The 20,327-nt window shown below is 35.2% G+C and overlaps 1 protein-coding gene across 13 annotated transcripts in view; it reads right to left on the bottom strand.

The window, feature by feature from the left end:
* The window catches only part of RYR2 (ryanodine receptor 2), a 415,779-nt gene that overhangs the window by 228,378 nt on the left and 167,074 nt on the right, over positions 1 to 20,327 (bottom strand). For all 13 annotated transcript variants that reach the window (XM_032184912.1, XM_032184915.1, XM_032184916.1 and 10 more), the window contains 3 exons: positions 12,685 to 12,759; positions 11,880 to 11,958; positions 10,542 to 10,654 (listed from right to left, as the gene is read on the bottom strand). In XM_032184912.1, the coding sequence (XP_032040803.1) occupies positions 10,542 to 10,654; positions 11,880 to 11,958; positions 12,685 to 12,759 (267 nt within the window). The remainder of the gene's footprint in view (positions 1 to 10,541; positions 10,655 to 11,879; positions 11,959 to 12,684; positions 12,760 to 20,327) is intronic.

The following is a 20,327-nucleotide window of genomic DNA, read 5'->3' as shown; positions in this document are numbered from 1 at the left end:
CATCTCTCTTCAGAACACCTATTGTTTTTTTTTATTAGTTCTTTTGACTCCAGTTGCAACTCTGATTATAAACCAGATGTCTCAAGTTGAGCCACCAAAGAATCATATCTATTAAAAGTTTTGAATAAATGACTTAATTCAATACATGGTTATAGAGTGGAGAGTATATATCTGCAGTCCTCTTCTTTCTCTCACATCCCTGTATTTCCAGCTGAACCCTTCAATTTACAAATGAAGGCATGAAAAGATTCCATAACCTATGAAGTTCTAAATTAATTCCCTGAACATCATTTGCAGCAAACAATAAAATGAAACTTTGACACCCCAGAGAATGTAGTTTGTCAACGGATAATCAAGTATTCAACTAGGCAAAAGGGGAGAGGAGAGGAGAAGGGAGGGGACCAGAGGGGAGGAGAGAAGCAATCTTAATCCTGGTATTGTCTAACTGTTTGGTGCTGGGATTTCACAATCCCAATGTTGTTTTAAAGAAATCTGCTGCCTGACTACTTTATTCAGAGCTTATCTGCTTGGTTTTGTACTTTAAGCAGAATAAAACCATCAAAATAAAATATGAATTCTGTACCACTACATTCATGACACGGACATGACACTCAAACTGAGCAGCCTCTGTACCTAGCAGCAGCTTGCTATTATCCATGAAGACTGTGTAGGGCATGTCTTCCAGTTACGAATGAACATTTGCAATGCAGAAATACTTGGGGTTTGGTCATCCTGCTATTTCTAACCCTGTGATAGGTCTTAATTTGTTATAGAGAGGTTCTTCAGCTTCCTGTCTCACCCCAATATTATTCTTTCCGCTCTGGTGTCCAGGCTTAACCAAAAAGCTAGATTTGCCTACCCTGCTGATAAAACAATAATCACCTAAAATAGCATTTAATCGTGTTTTCTAAGCATGTTTCAGAATTAAATTGCAGTATTTTATGAATACAACTAAACACTACAGTCTAGATGCAGTTTTCAAGGATAAACTCCAAGACTAAAATAAGTACCATAGGTTTTCAACAGAAACAACCATCATGCCATAAGCTCCATATTACTCTGCAAAAAAGTGACACAGTCACATCTCTGTTCTCAAGTCCTCAAGAACACTGAATATTCAAGTTCACTAAAGAACTAAGGAATTGGAAGGTTATTTCCACAAGAACCCTTCAGTAGTGATTGCAGCAGCATAGCTGCATTTACAATAGTTACAGATAACAAGATGATGCATTCTACATTTCACAATCAGTCTCCACCAAAGGCATGCACAGATGCTACAGATAAAGATGCAGACTGTAATTTGGAAAGACATAGTGTTTCAATGTATACATACACTTTACCCCAGAAAGAATATATAGTTATATATAAATATATAAATATGGCTCTAGAGAAAGAGAGAGAGAGCACCTAGTGTTTCTGCTCAGCAAAATGTGCACATGTGAGAAGAGAAAAACAAAGACAGCAAAGCTTTTGCTTTGGGCTTCTTCTTAACTATTATGTGTCAATACTGACATCTCACCTAACAGTATTTATTTCTATCTGTACTTTACATTATGATGTCTCTGACTTCATTATTAACCACTTCTAAATGAAATACTAACAAAAGCAATAATACGGAAAGCTGCTTTTCTGGCACAATTTGAGAACTAAGCACAGGGCAGAGCACTTCCCAGAATGCCTAACTACTGCACACAACAGCAGCAAAAACCACACTGCTTCAAAAGAGTTAGTAACAGCTGGTGCAGAGATGGAGGCCACATGCATGCAGTCACAGAGATGATCCAATTCAGTCTATTTCTTTTCTGTACTCACAGGCTCTGATAGCCCTTGCTGTTCTCCATTTCTCTCTGGCTTAAAGTGACTTCAGTGATCAGGACAGAAAATAAGTGTCATGTCATTTAGGCATGTATCCTCAGTGGCCTAAGAACCTCTTAGATGCTCTAAGTCTTGAACAGGCACCTTTCTCATAGTAGGTACACAAATGGTAATGCAGGCAGAGTGGGGGGGGAGCACTTCATACGTATCTCTATTTTTTCTTACTCAGCCTGAGATCAGGCAAAGCAAAACAGAAAGGCATCCACACCAGGGATATTTATATCTTGGGAAAGAAGTCAAAAACTACATAGCTGTATCTGTAACAAAACAAATGAGAAAAAAAAAAAAAAAAAAAAAAAAAGGAAAAGAAAAAAATATATACCCTCTTTTTATTAGAAAAGGAGAAATGTGTTGCTTCAAACAAAAATAAAGAAGGATTAGCAAACTTCAGCAAAAATCAAAAGGTTGAAATGATGCACTCTCTAGAATATAAAGCACGTTATCTTCCTACTTATTGGGTATCTTTTTTATTAAAATTTATTACCTGAGTCAGCGATGGAAAAAATATTACATAAGTAACTCTGAGTATTATACCAATGATGTCAAAATAAATAAAAGTATTCAGTCACATTAGAGTGTTAATGGAAAGAACTACAAGCAATTAAATAGCATCTGTGTAAAATATTCATGCCATTAGTTTTTTGTGTTTATGTCTAACAGAGACAAGACACATTTATTGAAACATCTATTTTATACTTTTTAAAAGTTTGAACAAATATAGGTAAAATTACACTGCAAAAAGAAATGGTTATCTAAATTTTGAGTTAAAGGAGGCAGACCACAGGAAATTTAAGATGGATTTAAAGCTCTAAAAAATCCCGTTTTCTTTGCATTTCTCTGTAGTCTTTTAAACAGTTGGCTGACAGATCTGCAAGCAGAGAGAACTTTTCCTTTGATATAGAAAGAATTGCCAGCACTAGACCAACCCTTTCCAGCCTCTCGACTCAGCATAAAGGTATCATCAACAAACAGAGAGGAGCAGCTAGAGCACACAGATACACAGAAATTTCCATTACAAACCAGCCACCATGTATCATCTAATCCAGTATCACACAGCAGACAGCAGACAATTCCAGATGCGTGGCACGAAAGCATAAGAATCTCAGAAAGGATAGATGAGGGTAGTCAGCATTCTCCCTCTTTATATTAGCTCTCCTTCTGAGCTATCACCATTAAAAGCCTGAAGCACATCAGCTACTATGCTCCAAATTATTATCATTTATTACGATTAGACACAAGTGTTTTAATTAACAAAACATAAATTTTGCAGAAGCAAGCATCAAAAGTTAGGAAATATCAAAGTAGCCTATCGAAACTGAATGGCTTCTGGTGTATGCATCATATTACAGTCTTCAATGGCATGAGCTTGTGTGATTATTTTTTTCTCCACAAGTGTGTGTGTTGTATTTAGGCATATAAAGGGGCTCACTTCATGAACAGCTGCTGAATGTTTTGTTTTCTCTTCAATCTTCAATCTGCAGCCTCATGCTTTGTTTAGTATAGTCAATTCTTCAAAGCTTTGAAAAGAGGATTATTAATTTCCTCATAGGCATTTCTCTTGCTACAATCAATTACAGCATTTCACAAAATGCAACAAAAACTAATGAAATCATTTTCTCAAAACCCCAAAGGAGTAGCACGATAGCGTCATTTTCCAGAGAGGAATAGACACACAGTAAGAAGTTTTCATTAACCTAGGATGCCCCAAGCTGAGGTCACAAAAAAAGTTTATTCCCATGGTAAACTGCATTATGTGTAGTCTTAATGTTTAAGGCACAACCTCCATTCACCTGAGTCGCAGATATCAAGACTAACAGACTCTGGGACCTCAACCTCAAGAAGAAGGAGGATAACCTAGAGCCACAACTCAGGTAACCAGCTGGTATGGAAAAAAGATTCAGCGACCACTTGAAATCAAGCCTGGTATAAAAGATGATCTACTCAGCAAATTCCACAGCAAAGTGTGATAGAGAATCTGAAGCTCCAGGAAAATGTTTAACTAAGGATTGCAATGCCCACCCTCCACCTGCAATTACCACCTTGACATTTCATCTTCAAAGTTATTTTGTTCGACAGCCTCTCTGCTGCTCAGCCCTGACACAGCCTTTGAACTTCTATCATCAGCACTAAAACAGCATTCCATAGAAAGATAGCGGGGGTGTATATTTAAGAGATTTCATAGCATATATTAGTGTTGTGTTTTTTTTTTTTTTTTTTGCGTTTTCTAACACCTACAATTTTATGAAAGTTTAAGAATATTATTTTTATAGTATACTTTGTACATAATTTTCCTACTTAAAAAAAAAAAAAAAGCAAAAAAAAGAAAAAACAGTTACAGTAGGTGGCATTACACTGACACCCACATGAATGAGATGAACTAACCCTTAAAAGTACTTGTTAGGTTCATGCCACCTAAACTCAAAGAAAGTTACCAGCAGGAGTGGGTTGCCTGCATTACCATGGATGGCAGCTATGTTGTAATACTGTAAAACAGTGGGTTTCCTAAATAATCTCTGAAGGCAGCTATCTAGCTTAATTGTTCCAGATCTCTCCCACTCTTTTCTTCTACAATTTTTTGTCCCAATCCCATATATCTCAGTTAGACAATGCAGGTACAGCCTACTTTACCACCCATAATTAATATTTCCTTTTGCTTCAAAAAGTTTTTCTCAAACCTACAAAGCCTAAACCTGACCTTTTGGCTTTTCTCACGTTCACCCTTCTGCTTCTTACATCAGCCAGCATCAGGAACTCACTACAACTCCTATCTCTCAATTTCTCTCTCACTTCTCAACCCCAGAAGTTCCCGTCTGGACCTTTGTCCAGCCATTGGACTCTCCCCAGCCACCCCACTGATTCTCTGCAGATCTCTCATGTTGCTCTTCATTCCAAGTCCCACCCCACTGGTTCTTCTTACAATTCTTCCTGACAAAATGGTGCAAGTTTTCTGCCCCAGATTTCTAATACAGCTTTAACCAGCAGGTGCCCAGTCCTCTCTTTTCACCAACTTCTTTGTCCCACATTAGTTCCTTTCTGCTCACCTTCCTTCAGCTGCACATCTCTTCAGCCAGTCACCAAGTCCTGACCAGTTTCCCTTCTTCCCACTTCAGTTCCAGGCTCTTACACCTGCTACATCACTTGGCTTTTGCTCCTTCTACCTTCTCATAGCTTCCTTCTCCATGCTTGTGGAGATGGCAGCAGATCCCTGGCAGCACATGAAACATCATGTTCTCATCTGTCAATACAGTGCCTGACTTCATTCCTGCCTTGACTACCCATTACAAGCTGGTTTCACCACTGCTGGGGTGTATTTAAGTATTTCCTGTGGATGGTGTATAAACAGTTTCTTAACAGACAGCAGCTGCAAGAGGTCTGGATTATGCAGAATAGGCAAAGTCATCAGACTTTTAGCTACTCAAAGAATAAACTGCAGCACTTCAGAATGTTTCTTCATTAAGCGGGATGGGGAGGTTGTCTTTTTTTTTTCAGTCATCAAAAAGTGCATCTGTGATATCAAGACCACTCTTTCTAATCTGCTGCTCAACATTTTCATAAAATTTTGATTAATTTTCTTAATGAGGTGATTATTTTTTCTTCCAAGTCTTCAGGCTTAGTGACTTCTGACCTCTTCTAGATGAACCCAAAAAATATCTCAGATTGATACAAAAAGTATCAATATAATATCAAAATACAGAAAGTGATGCTTCTCTTTCTACAAAGTGAATTTTGACGTTATAAGCACTTGATTATAAGCACTTAGAAGTAGCATTTTGTAAGGTGTAACTGCTTGACGACCTTAATAATAGGGAAGATCTACCAGCCTCCTTAATAACATTTCAAATTGTATAAAGACTCAGTGTGAACTGCATTATGATCAGTTTAACAGAGCAGCTCAACAGTAACTTTATTCCACTAATTTCAGGTTTGTTTATGCAGATTCAAAAGATTTGGAAAAATATATTTTATAACTAGAAATAAATGATGTAACTGTGCACTCACACATAACAAAGCAAAGTCCAACTAATGAGTTTCATTCTCTTAGGGAAAAAGAGAAATGCCTGGAGGTGTGGGGGGCAGAAACTACACACTGCTGTGTTCCCTAGTCCCATTGCACCACTGACAAATTGTTCAGGTATTTCCTTGTGAGAAGGAGCTATCCCAAGTCTCTGGTAATAAAAATAAGAATTAAAACTAAGAGCTGATAAAAAAATACATGTTGTTAAAAGAGTACTTGGAGGGAGTGCTTTTCCAACACTCAGGAACCTGTCTATCTGTCCAGGACAGGTGACAGATATCAGCTCCACCTTTCAAGTCATTTGTTCTAATTTAGAAGATAGAATTTTTAATGAGAACTTGGTCATCATTTAACCACGAAAAAGACATTTGAGGAAAAGCTTCCACTTCAAAGGAAATAAGAGTATAAGTTTCCAGTATAAAAAAATAATAAAAGTTCTTATAAGTTAAAGAGAGGTAAGTCTCAAGTCTTTTTCTTATAGTGTATGCTTGCATAACACAGCTGCAGATCAGCATGAGTCAGGACAGCAACTACATACATAGTACAGTGCAGAAATGGTTGCCTCATACTGAAACCTCTGCATTGCAAATTCAAAGTTTAATTTTTTTCCTCTCTCCTGAGTTGTCAGCTTGAATAACATTGACCTCATTGCCACTAATTTTCATTTTGATCTTCATTATGCATTTTGTACTTCATTTTCATGTCTAAGGAATTTTTCATGAATGATGTTTAAAAGAGTAAAGACTCTGGATAACAGTACTTTCATGAATTTGACAGAAATTATAATTAATTCAATTTCTAAACTATTTTAAATTGGCAATTTTGAAAGCTATCGTGGTATGTAGTTAACAGTAGGCATAGGCAAACCTCAGTGCAGCAGTACACGCTAAATGTCTGAGACAGGGAAAGCTGCAGGAAATAAAAGAAACAGAGCAACTCTGTCTTTAACTTAAATGGTGGCAGTATTTATAGCAGAACATCTCTCTGCTCCACTCTATGAGGGCTGAGCAGAGCCAAGTTTTCCTCTCTGAAGGATCTGGCAATAGCACAGCTCACATATTACATAATTCCACAAGCACTTATATAAGTGCCTTTCCCCAGAAATGTTACACAGTAAAATGAGCATCTAACATCCCATTGTATAAGCAGGGATAATGAGGATGAGAGTAACGGAGTGACTTGTCCAGGAATATTATTGTGAGTTAACAAATAGCCAACAACCGCATCTCCAGACTTTTAGTTTACTGTCACAACACTAGTCTTCCTATCAGTTTCACAGTTGTTCACTGGAATAAAAGGACAACTCTACAGAACAAAAAGAATAAATAAACTGAGTTGTCTCAAAGGCTTTTTTTTGATGGGAAGAGAAACTGAAGGAAAGTCCTGATGTTTTCTCAATACTTAGTGGTGGTTGCCAGCCAGATTAGGTCTAAACACTAAGTTGCTGACCACACCAAGACCATGAAGTTGCAAAGTCAATAAAAGAAAAAAAAATAAAAATAAAAAATAAAAGTAATCCAGCTACAATCAGGCAACTAGAAGATTAGGCTAAGAAGCTGATATATTTCTGCTGCTCCCCCTGTATTATACAAATTAAGCTAAGTTCTGACTACATTTTGAAAAATACTATTTTCATGCCCTGTTAATTAAATCTATTCATCTGTTATTTTCACATGCACATCCTTGCACCAAGATTATTAACCTTTTTGTTTTAATTTGAAGGTACCTGTTGAAGTGGCTTGAAAACAGAAAGAAATATTGGAATATAAAAAGGTGACATTACAATGCTATTCCTTGTAGCACTGTGATACACAAGGTTTGATATAAAACCTACCTTTTCTTAAGTTTTTAATTGTAAGTACAAAATGTATATAAATGTAACCCTCAGAATCCTGTCAAACTTCACTGTCTGTCAAAAGTTTTATCTGAGCAGCTCCTCAAACTTAGAAAAAATGCTTTTTAATTTCAGTAGAGCCTACTTGGTCTCACTGTCAAGGTCAATTCATAAAAATAACTTATCTCCCCAGTGTCGGAGCTATTGTGAAAGGTATCAGTTGCTACATTCCTTTAAATGTTACAGAAAATAAGGTCTATACCAGGGCACTGCACTCTGAATAAAAATACTGTGATTACTTTGTAAAAGACTTTTTGTTGTTGTTGTTTCCATACACTTTTACAGCATTTCAAGTGGACACTGTAGAAAAGAGAATTTTGGTGTATATATGTTGTGCCAGGGAGTCAGTTTTCTTTAAATTTGGTACAGATTAAGTGTGACTTTATTGGCATGGGTTACATTTTTCTGAACTACATGCCCAAAATACTAAGGTTTTTTTTTTTTTTTTTTTTTTTTTGTTTGTTTTTGTTTTGTGTGTGTGTGTGTGTGTGTTTCAAAGCACAGTGAAGCAAGATTTTTAGGAAACAGCATTGGAGCTACATTGGAGTTATCCAATGTCACAGGAAAGAAAAGAAAAATAAAAAATAAAAATTAAAAAAAAAAAAAAGGAAAAAAAAAAAAAAGACTACAAGGCTATCGTGACAAGCCGTTGAACCAGTATTTCAGCTCACAATTATTACAGCGGAGAACTGAGAACTGTAGATCTATGGCACATCCTCTGAAGGTATTTTGTAATGGATCAGTTTTAATAGTTTAAGATGGAGAGACAGTTTTCATGAAAAGTATTCACTCACTGGTAACTGGGTATTTCAGTCTTTATCAACTTTTTGAATTTTCATGTAAGTACTGTTGCTTTATTTACAGTGCTAATATAATTACTGAGTAGGTAGTAAAAAGACAAATATTTTGATGATTGTGAAGACGTGTATTTCATCAGCTCTTAATATAGCCTGGAAACACATCCATTTATAAAAATGCGGGGGTGAGTGCCTGTAAGAGCAAAATTAATTTTGCTCAGTCCTCCCTCCTTCTTACTATCAAATCAAAAAATAATTGAAATAGGCTTAATAACTATTCATTAAAATCTTGCTCTAAACCATTTTAAGACAGAGATTAAACCATTTTAATACAGAGATTAAAATATCAAGAACATAGATTTGTCTAGTTTCTCACTACAGAGAAAATATAATTTGAACGTGTTGGTATTTTGCATGGAAGATGCGGTATACACATTAACACCATGGGAGTCATTAAAATTTACTGTGTTGAAGGAAATCAGTCTCTGCAGTCAGCATCATGTCTCCATGTATAAAAGTACATATGTCAGCCTTGAGAATTAACAGCTGAGACACATACTCTAATTAATAAGATAATAAGGCTGAGCTGATTTACTAATTAGAGGGTAGAGAGTATCAGTACCTACATAGAGAAATTATTTAGAGCAAAATTCAACTCCAGCAACTCAATTCAGCAATTCAATAAATTTCAAAAGAAACTTAATCTCTTTAAATAAAAAATCTCTTTAAATAAAAAAATTACAGTAATTAACTTTCTCGTTAATACTGTCCACAGAAAGTTACTTTTCCAGTAATCCTAATTGCAATTCTCATAGAAGTAGTTATTAAAAATAGTTTTAAAATATAAAGATCATCTAAAAGTTCTCACAATTTCCACTTACGAAAATAACTCACTAAATGAGTGACAGTGCTTCTGAGTTAAAATTATATTAAATTAAATCCTCATTTTCTATGTCATTCCAAAGAAGGGAAAACATTTTTAATTTTATCAAAAAGAGAAAACAACTTCACAACATAAAAATTAAGGAAAGACTATACAATAAATTTTCTTGCTATAGGTAGGGCTGAAACAATTCTCTTGACAAAGTTAAAAACATGTTATCGTAAAAGATTTTTTTTTCAGTTGTAGCTACATTTGCTGAATCACTGGGTCTGATTTTTACAGAACCTTCCAGCAGACTGGCATTCTTCCTATTTTCATCTTATTTTGTTGTGGTTTTGTTTGTTTGTTTGTTTTAGATAGAATAGTTCACACTTTTGCAACCCCAAGAATACACCAAAAATAAATCATTTTAAAGTGCTGAAGAGTTTCATTAGAGAACAATTGACAGATGCTTTGATGAGTAAGAAGTAGTTATTTAAACAAGTGATAAAAAGCAGCTACCCCATAAAGTTTTTTTTAATACTTTAGCTATATTTAAATATTAATTCAGGTAATAATTTAAGTAGTTTAATTATATTTAAATATATTTAATTATATTTAAATATATTTAATTATGATGTATCAGTAGCAGTATATACTATACTATTCATAATCCTAAGGAAAAAATGGACCTTTTTTATGACCATAAAATACTATATTCTTGAATTAAATATTCCAAAATTTTGGTATGTAGTTTTAATTCATTTAGCATAGTACTGCTAGCCTCAGAACACTAAGACCATAAACATTTCAGTTATGCAATTTGGCAGACTCTTCTATTTAATTCTTTTCTTCATTAGTAATTTTTTAACTTCTATTCCATTATTTAAATGAACATAACTTAGATCAGTCACATGTCAGTGTCATACTTTGCAGATCTTCAAAGCCTTGTTTTGCAAAATGGTATTAAACACCAGTTTAAACACTTTAATCTATACTTTTGTGGAGCTGGAAACGCAATCCAGGCTTTAGTATAATACTTTTATTAACTGTTTTTCTGTAGAGAAGACACTGTTCAGACATTCTTGTAGAACTTACCAGGTATCTTTCTGAAGAGACACTGACTAAAATAAGATCATCTCCAACACGTACTTTTTCTCCTTCTGATCGCTGCTTGGAAGCAGGATGGATGGTCCACCAGCATGCCTCACCTGTATTGTGATTAAATAATAAGAGAGAAAGAAATTAGAAAGAAAGTGTCTAAGAGTATTGCCATTACTTTTAAAGTTATCTCAGTCAAAGTTTTGACCCATTTTTCAGATGGGTAAAACTAGCGTCCATGTGTTTTCTGTAAGTAGTATCAACCCTGCATCAGCATCCTGCCAGAAACTTAGAAGGAAATAGTTTCTGGCAGAAACTATGTAGAAGTCAGCAAGACCTCTGTAACAGAATTCCAGAGTTGAGCAAAGAGGAGACTGTGTTTTCAAGGCAACCTGGTCCAGGCTGCTCTTGCTAAAGAAGTTTCCTGTCACTGTTGTGCCATGTTCTGGGCAAGAAATTGAAAAATGTTCCTCTCAGAATTAGAATCATAGAATCACATAATATCCCAAGTTGGAAGGGACCCATAAGAATCATCGAGTCCAACTCCTGGCACCACACAGGTCTACCCAGAATTTTAGACCATGTGACTGTGCACAGTTCAAACACTTCTTAAGCTCTGACAGGCCTGGTGCAGTGACTACTAGGACAAAGACCTGGAAAAAAAAAACACACATTATTTACTTATTAATACTGTCCTAAAGGTCTCATAAATCCAAACTGAATTACGTTCTTGCACTCCTAGTGACATTTATTGACTGTAATCCCCTAGAATATTTTAAAGTACTGAAGTCAAAAAATTTGTTCCCATGATAAACAAGTTTTCAGATATACTTCTTGCAGGGAAGGTATGCTTTTAAAAAAATAATAATTTATCTTGCAACCACTCAAGTTTTTCTATTACTGTCGTCAATCTTGGCTATAGCAGTGCTTTAAAAAACAAGTAAACTTCTTGTTTCTAATTAAACAAATTGACCAAACTGATGACATCGTAAAAACCTGTATCACTCTTAAAAATATTTAAAAAAAAATCCAAATTGTCAGCAGTTCTAAAACATTAATAGAATCTTTATTTAAAATAATAAACTTTTTTTTTTTTTCAGCAGAAGTTTCCTACTGGAATGACAACATTGGAATGACAATTCCTTCGAAATGAGAACTATTAGAAAATGTGAAAATAAGATATTGAAACTGTAAAAGATGGGAATATTAGCTTTTGTTTCTTTAGTCCTTAAAATACTTTTAAATTTTATATGATTTATATGTTTTTTATAGTTCTCTGTTCTGATTTTTAAACTGAAAGTATTTTTCATTACATTGTCTTACACTAGTTTTTACCTGTTGTATCCTCTTGCAATCCTACATCAAATGCCAGTTTATCCATTGAAGATCTAGATGTAGACAGGCAGCATAGATACTAAAAGAAAAAAAGCATGCATCACTTTTTCCACTCATAATCCACTAGAATATAAAAAGCAATCAGCCTGCTAACATAATAGTGATTCTTAAATTATACCCATTAGTTAATACCAAGAACATAAATGCCTGCTAAACTGAATGGTACTCAAGGAGTCTTGGCTAAGATCTGAAGTTCTCAGACTTTATGCAGGTTATATTTCCACTCAAATGAGAATAGCAAGGATGGAAATAAGGGAGCTGGTTACATCAAACGTAGCTCCATGAAGCCTCACCCAGTTAAGCAGTTTCAAACCAATATTCTTCTGACAACTGAAGTGTAATGCCTCTGTCCAAAATATGTGCACGAAGGAATTTCCTTTCCCACTCAGTTTCCAAGATATGTTCAGGTTGCAAGCCAGATGCCAACAGCAGATTCAGTCCCAGCTTATGCAATATGCAATATCCAAGGTAAAAGCAATGGGAAATTACCAATTCAGCATAGACTGACAAGCAGAGAACTCATCACTATGGAGCCAGACTTAGTTTCACCACTTTACGCAGAAATGAGTAGCTTCATTTCATATTTCCAAGCATCTACCCTTCACATCAGAGACATTTTACCATTGGTTCATGGAAATTTTTGTGAATAAGTCTCCCAATACCAGAAAATGACAATGGCCAAGGTACTTTCTAACAATTTTCACACAGTAAACAAATGTTTGCTGCTCCAGCTCCTGTTACATACCATGCCACTATAGGAATGGCGCAGCAGGATTGCATGCCCGTAGAGTAGTGTTCGATGACCACCACCTTGTGCAGACTGAAAGATAAAAAGAAATTATATACTGGCATGTTAGAATAAAATGAGACCTTTTGCAAAATAAATAAATAAAAATGAAAGATCAATTTAAAAAAAAAAAAAAAAGTCAATCTCTGGACAATCCGTATTTGCCTCATTACAGAGAAGAGTATTTCTTGATAAAATGCTGTTTCAGGGATTAGTTCAAGATAGCTTTATGAATGTGTTCTCCTTAGTTTTGATTAGCTCCAAATATATCGAGCTTTAGTCAGAATACAAGTCCCTGGGACAAATTTTACATAGAATCTGGAGAAGTGATTCTAGATGTTCTTGACTTTTTCTATTAGAAGTCCTCAATTAACAGATGATAGAAAATGCTTTCTTTGTAACAAGTCACCATTTTGGTATAAAATACACTGTAAAAACTTGAATCCTTTTTCCTTCGGCTGAAAGCAGAATGCTTCTAGAGAACAGCAGCTCTCTACACCCTTACATATTGTTAAATCTCTCCTTATCACCTCATTTTCCCCTCTAAAATACATGCTTTTCTATACAGGAGGTATTCCAAAGGAGATTCTGAAGTATTGTCCCTGCTTTTTATGAAAATATTAATGATCTATCAACCACAGTTAAGAACATCAGTCTCCAGACTGCTTGGCCCCTACTGTTTAAATACTATCAGAACTCTTTCTCTACCAGGCCAGGTAAGTGATCAAAGTCATCCAAGCTAACTCAAGAGAATTTGGGGGGTTCCGAAAATTTGGAAATCATGCCCAAGTAGACATTCCTCTTGAGAAATGCAGTATTTTTTATTTTTTTCTCAAACAAATTTAGGTAATAAAAAATACTTTTATCGCAAGAAACCTTTTTTTTCCCCCCACAATTATTTTAATTACAGTTCTTATCTACAATCAGTTTAACCTCTAATGAAAGAATAATCTTGTTAACTACAAGCAACCTTTCAGCTTCTGCAGATTTATGAATTCTTTAACCTGAGATGCAGCTGACTGACACTGTTCAGAAGCAGATATTGGCTGACAAGACACTGCCAAGGTCTGAAGTCCACATTTCTATGATAGAACACTGCAAGCAACATTATGCATATCATGGTCTTCAAGCAGCATCCATTAAGACCTGTTTCTAAATCTATACATGTGACAACTCTGTAAGCAGTATTATTCTTTCTAATATGACTCCTAAGCTAACTTCTTATATACAGCTTTGATACCCTTTCTTTTATCATAGTAGACTGACCTTCTGCTTGACTGGAGCACCAGAATCATTACAGAATAAATTGGAAACAGTCATACTATACTACCTCTGTGGCAGCTTCATTTCAGTGCTGGAGATCAATTTCAGTGAATAGCTATGCTGATGACCCACAATTTACTGATCGTCCTTCCTTAACTTTTATCCATTAGCATAATATTTGTTGATCTTTGATTTACTTGGTCAAGGGAGAAAGAAAAAAAAAAAAAAAGAAAAAAAGGAATGGGTTGTGAAAAAGCAAGCCAGTTAAAATAAATAAATAAATAAAAAATAAAAGAGCACTTATAAGAAACTGCCAGGAGTTTATGGTTTTTATTCTTACTGAGAAGAGAGCATCTTGATGGACAAAAAGTATACTTTGACTTTCAACAAACTACAATGACAGTTGAAATGCCAAAAGGCCCATTCAATAATCTCTCTGGATGACTGAATGACATGAATTTTTATTAAGAAGGAATATACGTCAGTGTCTTTGTCACAGGCACAGTCTTGACAGTAAGACTTGAAGATTTCTCTTTGAACAACCATTACTACCACTGCTTTTTCCACAAGCAGTGGAAGTAATGTCTTGAAAGGACCAAGACATTTGATAATGTCAGGCTCGTTGTGCCAAACACGAATGCTGCATGTCTGCTACCCATCACATAGGGAAATGGCAAAAAAACATTTACCAACATTTTGGATTTGCTTAATCAACAGCGGGCGTAGCTAACCAACCAATAAAGTCACGAAAATGGACAAAAACCTGAAATTTCAGTAATCATTTTGTCCAAATTATTCTGTGCCACAAGCCATAGCTTTGATATCATACATACAGACTTGGCTGCTTGTTGTATGAAAGATGAGAGGCACAGTATGATCAAGAAAAATCACAGCTGTGTTAGCTTGCTCTTGTTTTGGCCATGCTGATTTACCTGCTACACAGGAGACCATATTTTGGCACACAGGAGAAAGGTTGCCTCAAACAAGTCAGTTAATGGGGGATCAGGAAATTGTTTTTTGTTTTAGTCCTCTTGCAAAATGTCTATCTAAACAAAATTATTTTGCCTCTCCCCTCTGTACCCACCTCCTCCCCACCCCACCCCCCCCCCCAAAAAAAACAGCTTCTATTTCTGTTTTTTGGACAGATAGCAGAAAGTTGTAAAAATTTTTCAATCTTCTACTTAAACATTTCTGAGAGACAATTATAATCAAGCCAGCTGCATGGAGTGAAAGTGGAAAGAAATGAAATACAGAAAAATACAGGCCAGAATACAAGAGCAAGATGGGACTATAAAACTGTCTTCCATTTTGGAACTTGCCTTCCAGGATACACACCTACTCACACATCAATTTCTTCTTTTAAAGGCTCATTTTGTAATCATTTAATATTCAGCTTTTATTTTTATGCCAGCAACTGTGTAGTTAGTAGTTGTTGGGCCACAGCTGCCAACTGAGTCTTTGATTTTCATAATACATTCCTACGCAGAATTTTGCAGAGAATTCAGAATTTCCTGTCTAAACTGTGAATAAAATAAAATAAAATAAAATAAAATAAAATAAAATAAAATAAAATAAAATAAAATAAAATAAAATAAAATAAAATAAAATATAAACAATTGGAATTCTACAGGAGAGATGAAATGTTCCAGAATGAAGAATGACAAAACTCTCAGGCATATGGTTTAATTTGTAGATGGACCTGTGTGGAGCCAGGAGTGGTACTTGATGATCCTTGTGGGTCTCTTCCATTTCAAGATATTCTATGATTCAATGAAGTGTGCCACTAATGTTTTAGCAAGTTTGTAGTATTATTCAGATGATAACATTTCAGAAAACACTGCAAACAGGATGTGCTGAAAGCCAATAAATTATATTTTTGTGAACACTTCGTTTAAAAAGTTATCGAATCTCTTAAAAAAAAAATACATTCAAATATTTTGACTTTCACCTGCAACAGTGGATTAATTTCTTTCATGTTTACGAAACACCTCTTAAAAGTATCCTGCACAGACTACTGAACATTTTTATTGTACTATAAAACAGCACTGAGGTATGGTAATTCAAATGATGCTATAGTCAGTAAAATGTTTTTAATTTCCAAAGTTCAGAGTCATTTTTGAGTTTGATAATATGTTCCTCAAATAAAACCAGGATGGAGAAAACATACTTGAGTTCAAAGAATGAATCCACTGAAGTTCTACAGACTATGCCATTCAGGACCATCAATCATATGAATGCAATGCTGTTTTCTATATTTTATCCTCCAGAAACTTGAGATTTACAGTAGGGCTCAAAAGACTTGCAGAATTTGTAAACACTATATAAATTGAGATGGAAAGCAGAATACATGTATACCAATTCACACTGCTTGTGTGAACTGTGCTTGTGTGGCCAGTTCACACTGCCCATGTCCAGTCTAATATTTCTGCAGCTGGAATGCAAGATTAATTTGGAGTCATCTCATTATTTAAATGCTATTGCTGAAGCAAAGGTAATTTGGAATACAACCACAAGCTACTGAAGCTTAAGAGATCAGCATACAAAATTTTTAAACAGATTTCAAGTTCAACACATTGTTAAAGATGGGAATAAGAATAGACTACAAAGAACTGAGTTGATTAAAGTCTTTTAATCTGATATAAGGAGTGTTATCTTGAAACAAAAATTTTAAAATGAGATAATTATTTTCCTTGTTTTCTCTTCCTAATACACATAAGATTAAAATGCTAAAAAGAACTTAAAAATCACAACATTCAAGCTATCTAGCAAAATGTGAAAATGGTGGAAGCACCATCACATGACATTTATAATTGGTTTGAACAAAAAATTATGTATTTTAATGTGTGTACCAATCCTGCTGTAAGATGTCATACATATCCAACAAAACCTGTGACACTAAAAATCTGTTTTGGAGCCATTTGTGCTTCTGGTAATCTCACTTGTGTTGAGAACTCTTAATGACTATTGAATACCCTTGGCATCCAAGGAGATTTTGAGTCAAATAGCCATTCGCTTTCCATTCTTTTCAAGAGAGTAGCCTTATTTCCACTAAGTAAAAGATTTATTACAACAGTGAGCACATGACTGCACACCAGTATTATATTTTTCTTTGTTGACCTTTCTCCACAGGTGTACACAATCTCAAAACATAAAGAAAAAAAAAAAAAAAAAAAAGGATTCAGGGATATACCAGCGAAAGACAAAAATATGAAAGTGCATACTACAACAGGATAGTTATTTCAGTGTTTTGTGCATGTGCAGACAAAGCTTTCATGACATTGCCACTTTGCCACTACTCGGAACTATAATGTTTCAATAATCACCATCGCAGTTGCATTTAGGATGTAGCAGTTCAGACAATTCTAGTCACCCACAAAAGCAATTTTAACATACCACCAAGTAGTGAACGTGTCACAACAAAACAAGAATTTAAGTATGCTCTCTAGAAAATCATACAAGGTATCACAGTGAGTTTTTACAAATGATGTAGTAGCTTTTCCTGCCTGCCAGATCTCATTTCATGATGAACCTATGGCGAGAATCGCACATGCTGTAGGGAAAATAGCAGTACAAAGACTAGATTGTAAGCAACTATAGTTTTGATGGGGTTAAAAATATTTAGATCAATTGAAACAATAAGCTACAAAATATCAGTAGTAAATCCTTAAAAATGCAATCCATATAATTGACAGTAGTGGTAAATATCAAACATTTCCTTACCCTAGTATTTCCTCTGTGCCCTAGACCTAGCCACAGGAAACACTAGTCCAAATGGCCTAGATGGATCTTAGGACCACTCAATATTGCTCTGAATGGGTTTCTAAAAATACTACACAAACATTTTCATGGCACTGAAATTTTATTACAGCTGAGAGCAGTTGTACAGTAAAAGAAATAATGTGTTCCCTACTTTTCTACAAAAATCTTCCAAGGCAAATACTGCAAGATAAAGTTAAAAGTTTCAAATATGGCTTATCATGGTTATTTCATGTGTATCCTATAGTAAAACAATGTCTTTAAAGCACCGAGTGCTTATACTTCATTAAAATGGAACAAGTCTCTGAAACAAACCCAAAGTGTGCACTTCATTTCCAAAGACAATTAGGAAATCAACTCTGCATTGAATGCATTCTTGTGACAAACTTAAAATGCCAACATCATCTTAAAACTGCAACACATAATAATGGAACTATGACTTCAAACATATCAACTTAGAATTTAAAATGAAGATCTTGTTGACTTGTTTTTAAACATCTACCTGACAAGTTTGGATGAGGGAAAAAGCTAATCATTTCTAATGATTACGGCTATGTAGAACTAAAAGCAGATGCTGGAGACAATAGCATATCAAACAGAAGACACCTATACTTCCATAAAAACATTTGCAAATATCAGTGTGAAAGTATTATTATCCACCAAGAGAGTGTTCTAAGATTCATGAAGCTGTGCAGTTTATTTCTATACAAACATTTATACTGTTATTAAAACTATACAATGAGGAAACAAATATTCTCTTCAAATCCAGACATGAGATTTAATTGCATAAATAGACACATATAAGTAAACACAGAATATCATACAATTTCATGTTTTGAACCCTTTGGGGAGTTGTTTGAAAAGAAATAAGACCACAAAAATAAACCAATAAAAAGACTTATTGATCATCCTGCATCCACTTCTCAAATTCCCTTCACTTCAAATTCAGTTGCTACTGCATCCACTTCCCTTCCTTAGCACTCCCTTTGGGGCTGTCATATTTTTCACTCATGACTAGTCATTACATTCTGAAATTGTGTTTTGATCTATTAGCAAGATAACACAAATTGTAAATGTGAGTGCAATCACAAGTATTGCTTAGAAAAAAATCATCTACCATGAATTCTGAGAAAAAAATATGTTAGGCCCTGGATTATGCTATTCCTGGTCAGAATCTACCAATGTCCAGAGATCTAAGGATGTTGACATCGAAGCCTTTTTCCAAGAGGCTGATAAAACTGTAATAATAATAAGGAGACGAACACAAGTATTTGACCTGAAGTGGTTCTCTAGAAAGAAAACTGAGTGTTTGTATGAGAAACACTTGCTTTGTTTATAAATCATTCTTTGGGGATTCCTACATTGAAGCAAATTAAAGGCTGCCGTTTAGTAGCACGCAAGATAGAAAGAAAAACACTGGAGAACTGTGGAATAAATTTATCTTGCAAGCTTTTGAGTCCTTACTCACGTGAAGGAAAACTTCCATGGTAGAATTAGCAATGAGGTGACTGAAACTGGAAGGAGAGCGAAAGGAACTGGAAGGAACGGAAGGGAAAGAGGTGGGATGTCTCATGCTTTAAAAGCATTTCAATGTGGTTTTACACACAGATGTTTACATGGTGTTCCAACCATTTCTGTAAAGAGGGGGATGCTCAAAACAATGCTTCCATAATAATGTTAAAAATATTCATTCCATTATTAATATACATTTTTTCACCTGCTGTACACAAATTTTATCTGAAAACAGCAGTAAAGATGCAATCCTGCAAAGCTGACTTGAATTGGAGACCACCAAAGATTAATGTTCTGTGAGACCTCCTACTCCCCACAATTATATCAGCGTCTAACATTTTTCATGCTGAGCCCAGCATGATGACTTATGATAGCTTCCTTCTAATACTAGGCAACAGCGAGCTAGAGAACACAGGAAGGCTCCTTCTCAATACCAGCATGCTCAGTAATAGCTTACAGATAGATAAAAGAGCTGCTTGATGATGAAATGCAAAGACTTGGGTTAATTTTGCCTAAGGAAGCTAAACAGTCAGTGGAAAGAAAAAAGCACTTTGGGCAGTAATTCAACCCACCTAAAATATGAGTCACACACAATACCTGCACTTCTGCTTGTGGTTTCACTGGAAAATTAGGATATCTGTATCTCCAGGTCAGGCACTTCAGTTTTGTGGGATGAATGCTCATCAAAAAGTCCAGAAAACTGTAAGCAGTGATGAATTCAGAATGTGTAGGAACAGTCTGAGTCAATGCAGAACTCGTGAAGTAACCTCAGAGCAGAGATAGAGGGCTTGAGAGAATTTTCTTTCTAAAGTAGCAACAACCAGACACAGAGGTCCCGAATTCCTCTACCTTAAAACCTAAAATGGTAATGACACCCTTCTGTAATTACCATCCTCTTCGGGCTGCCATTTCCAGTGGCTGGCACCAAACCCACAGCATATAGTTGCTTAGAATTTAAAGATGCAAAGTGAATCGATTCACTGACATGCAGCATTGTGGTAATATATTCCTTCACCTCTCCCATATCCAGTAACAGCAACATTGAAGGGCAAATTCAAAACAGTCTATAA

This window comes from Aythya fuligula, chromosome 3 (genome assembly GCF_009819795.1).
Source record: "Aythya fuligula isolate bAytFul2 chromosome 3, bAytFul2.pri, whole genome shotgun sequence".
NCBI classification, from domain to species: domain Eukaryota; kingdom Metazoa; phylum Chordata; class Aves; order Anseriformes; family Anatidae; genus Aythya; species Aythya fuligula.
The sequence above is the reverse complement of the archived record's forward strand: the minus strand, read 5'-3'. Positions and strand labels throughout refer to the sequence as shown.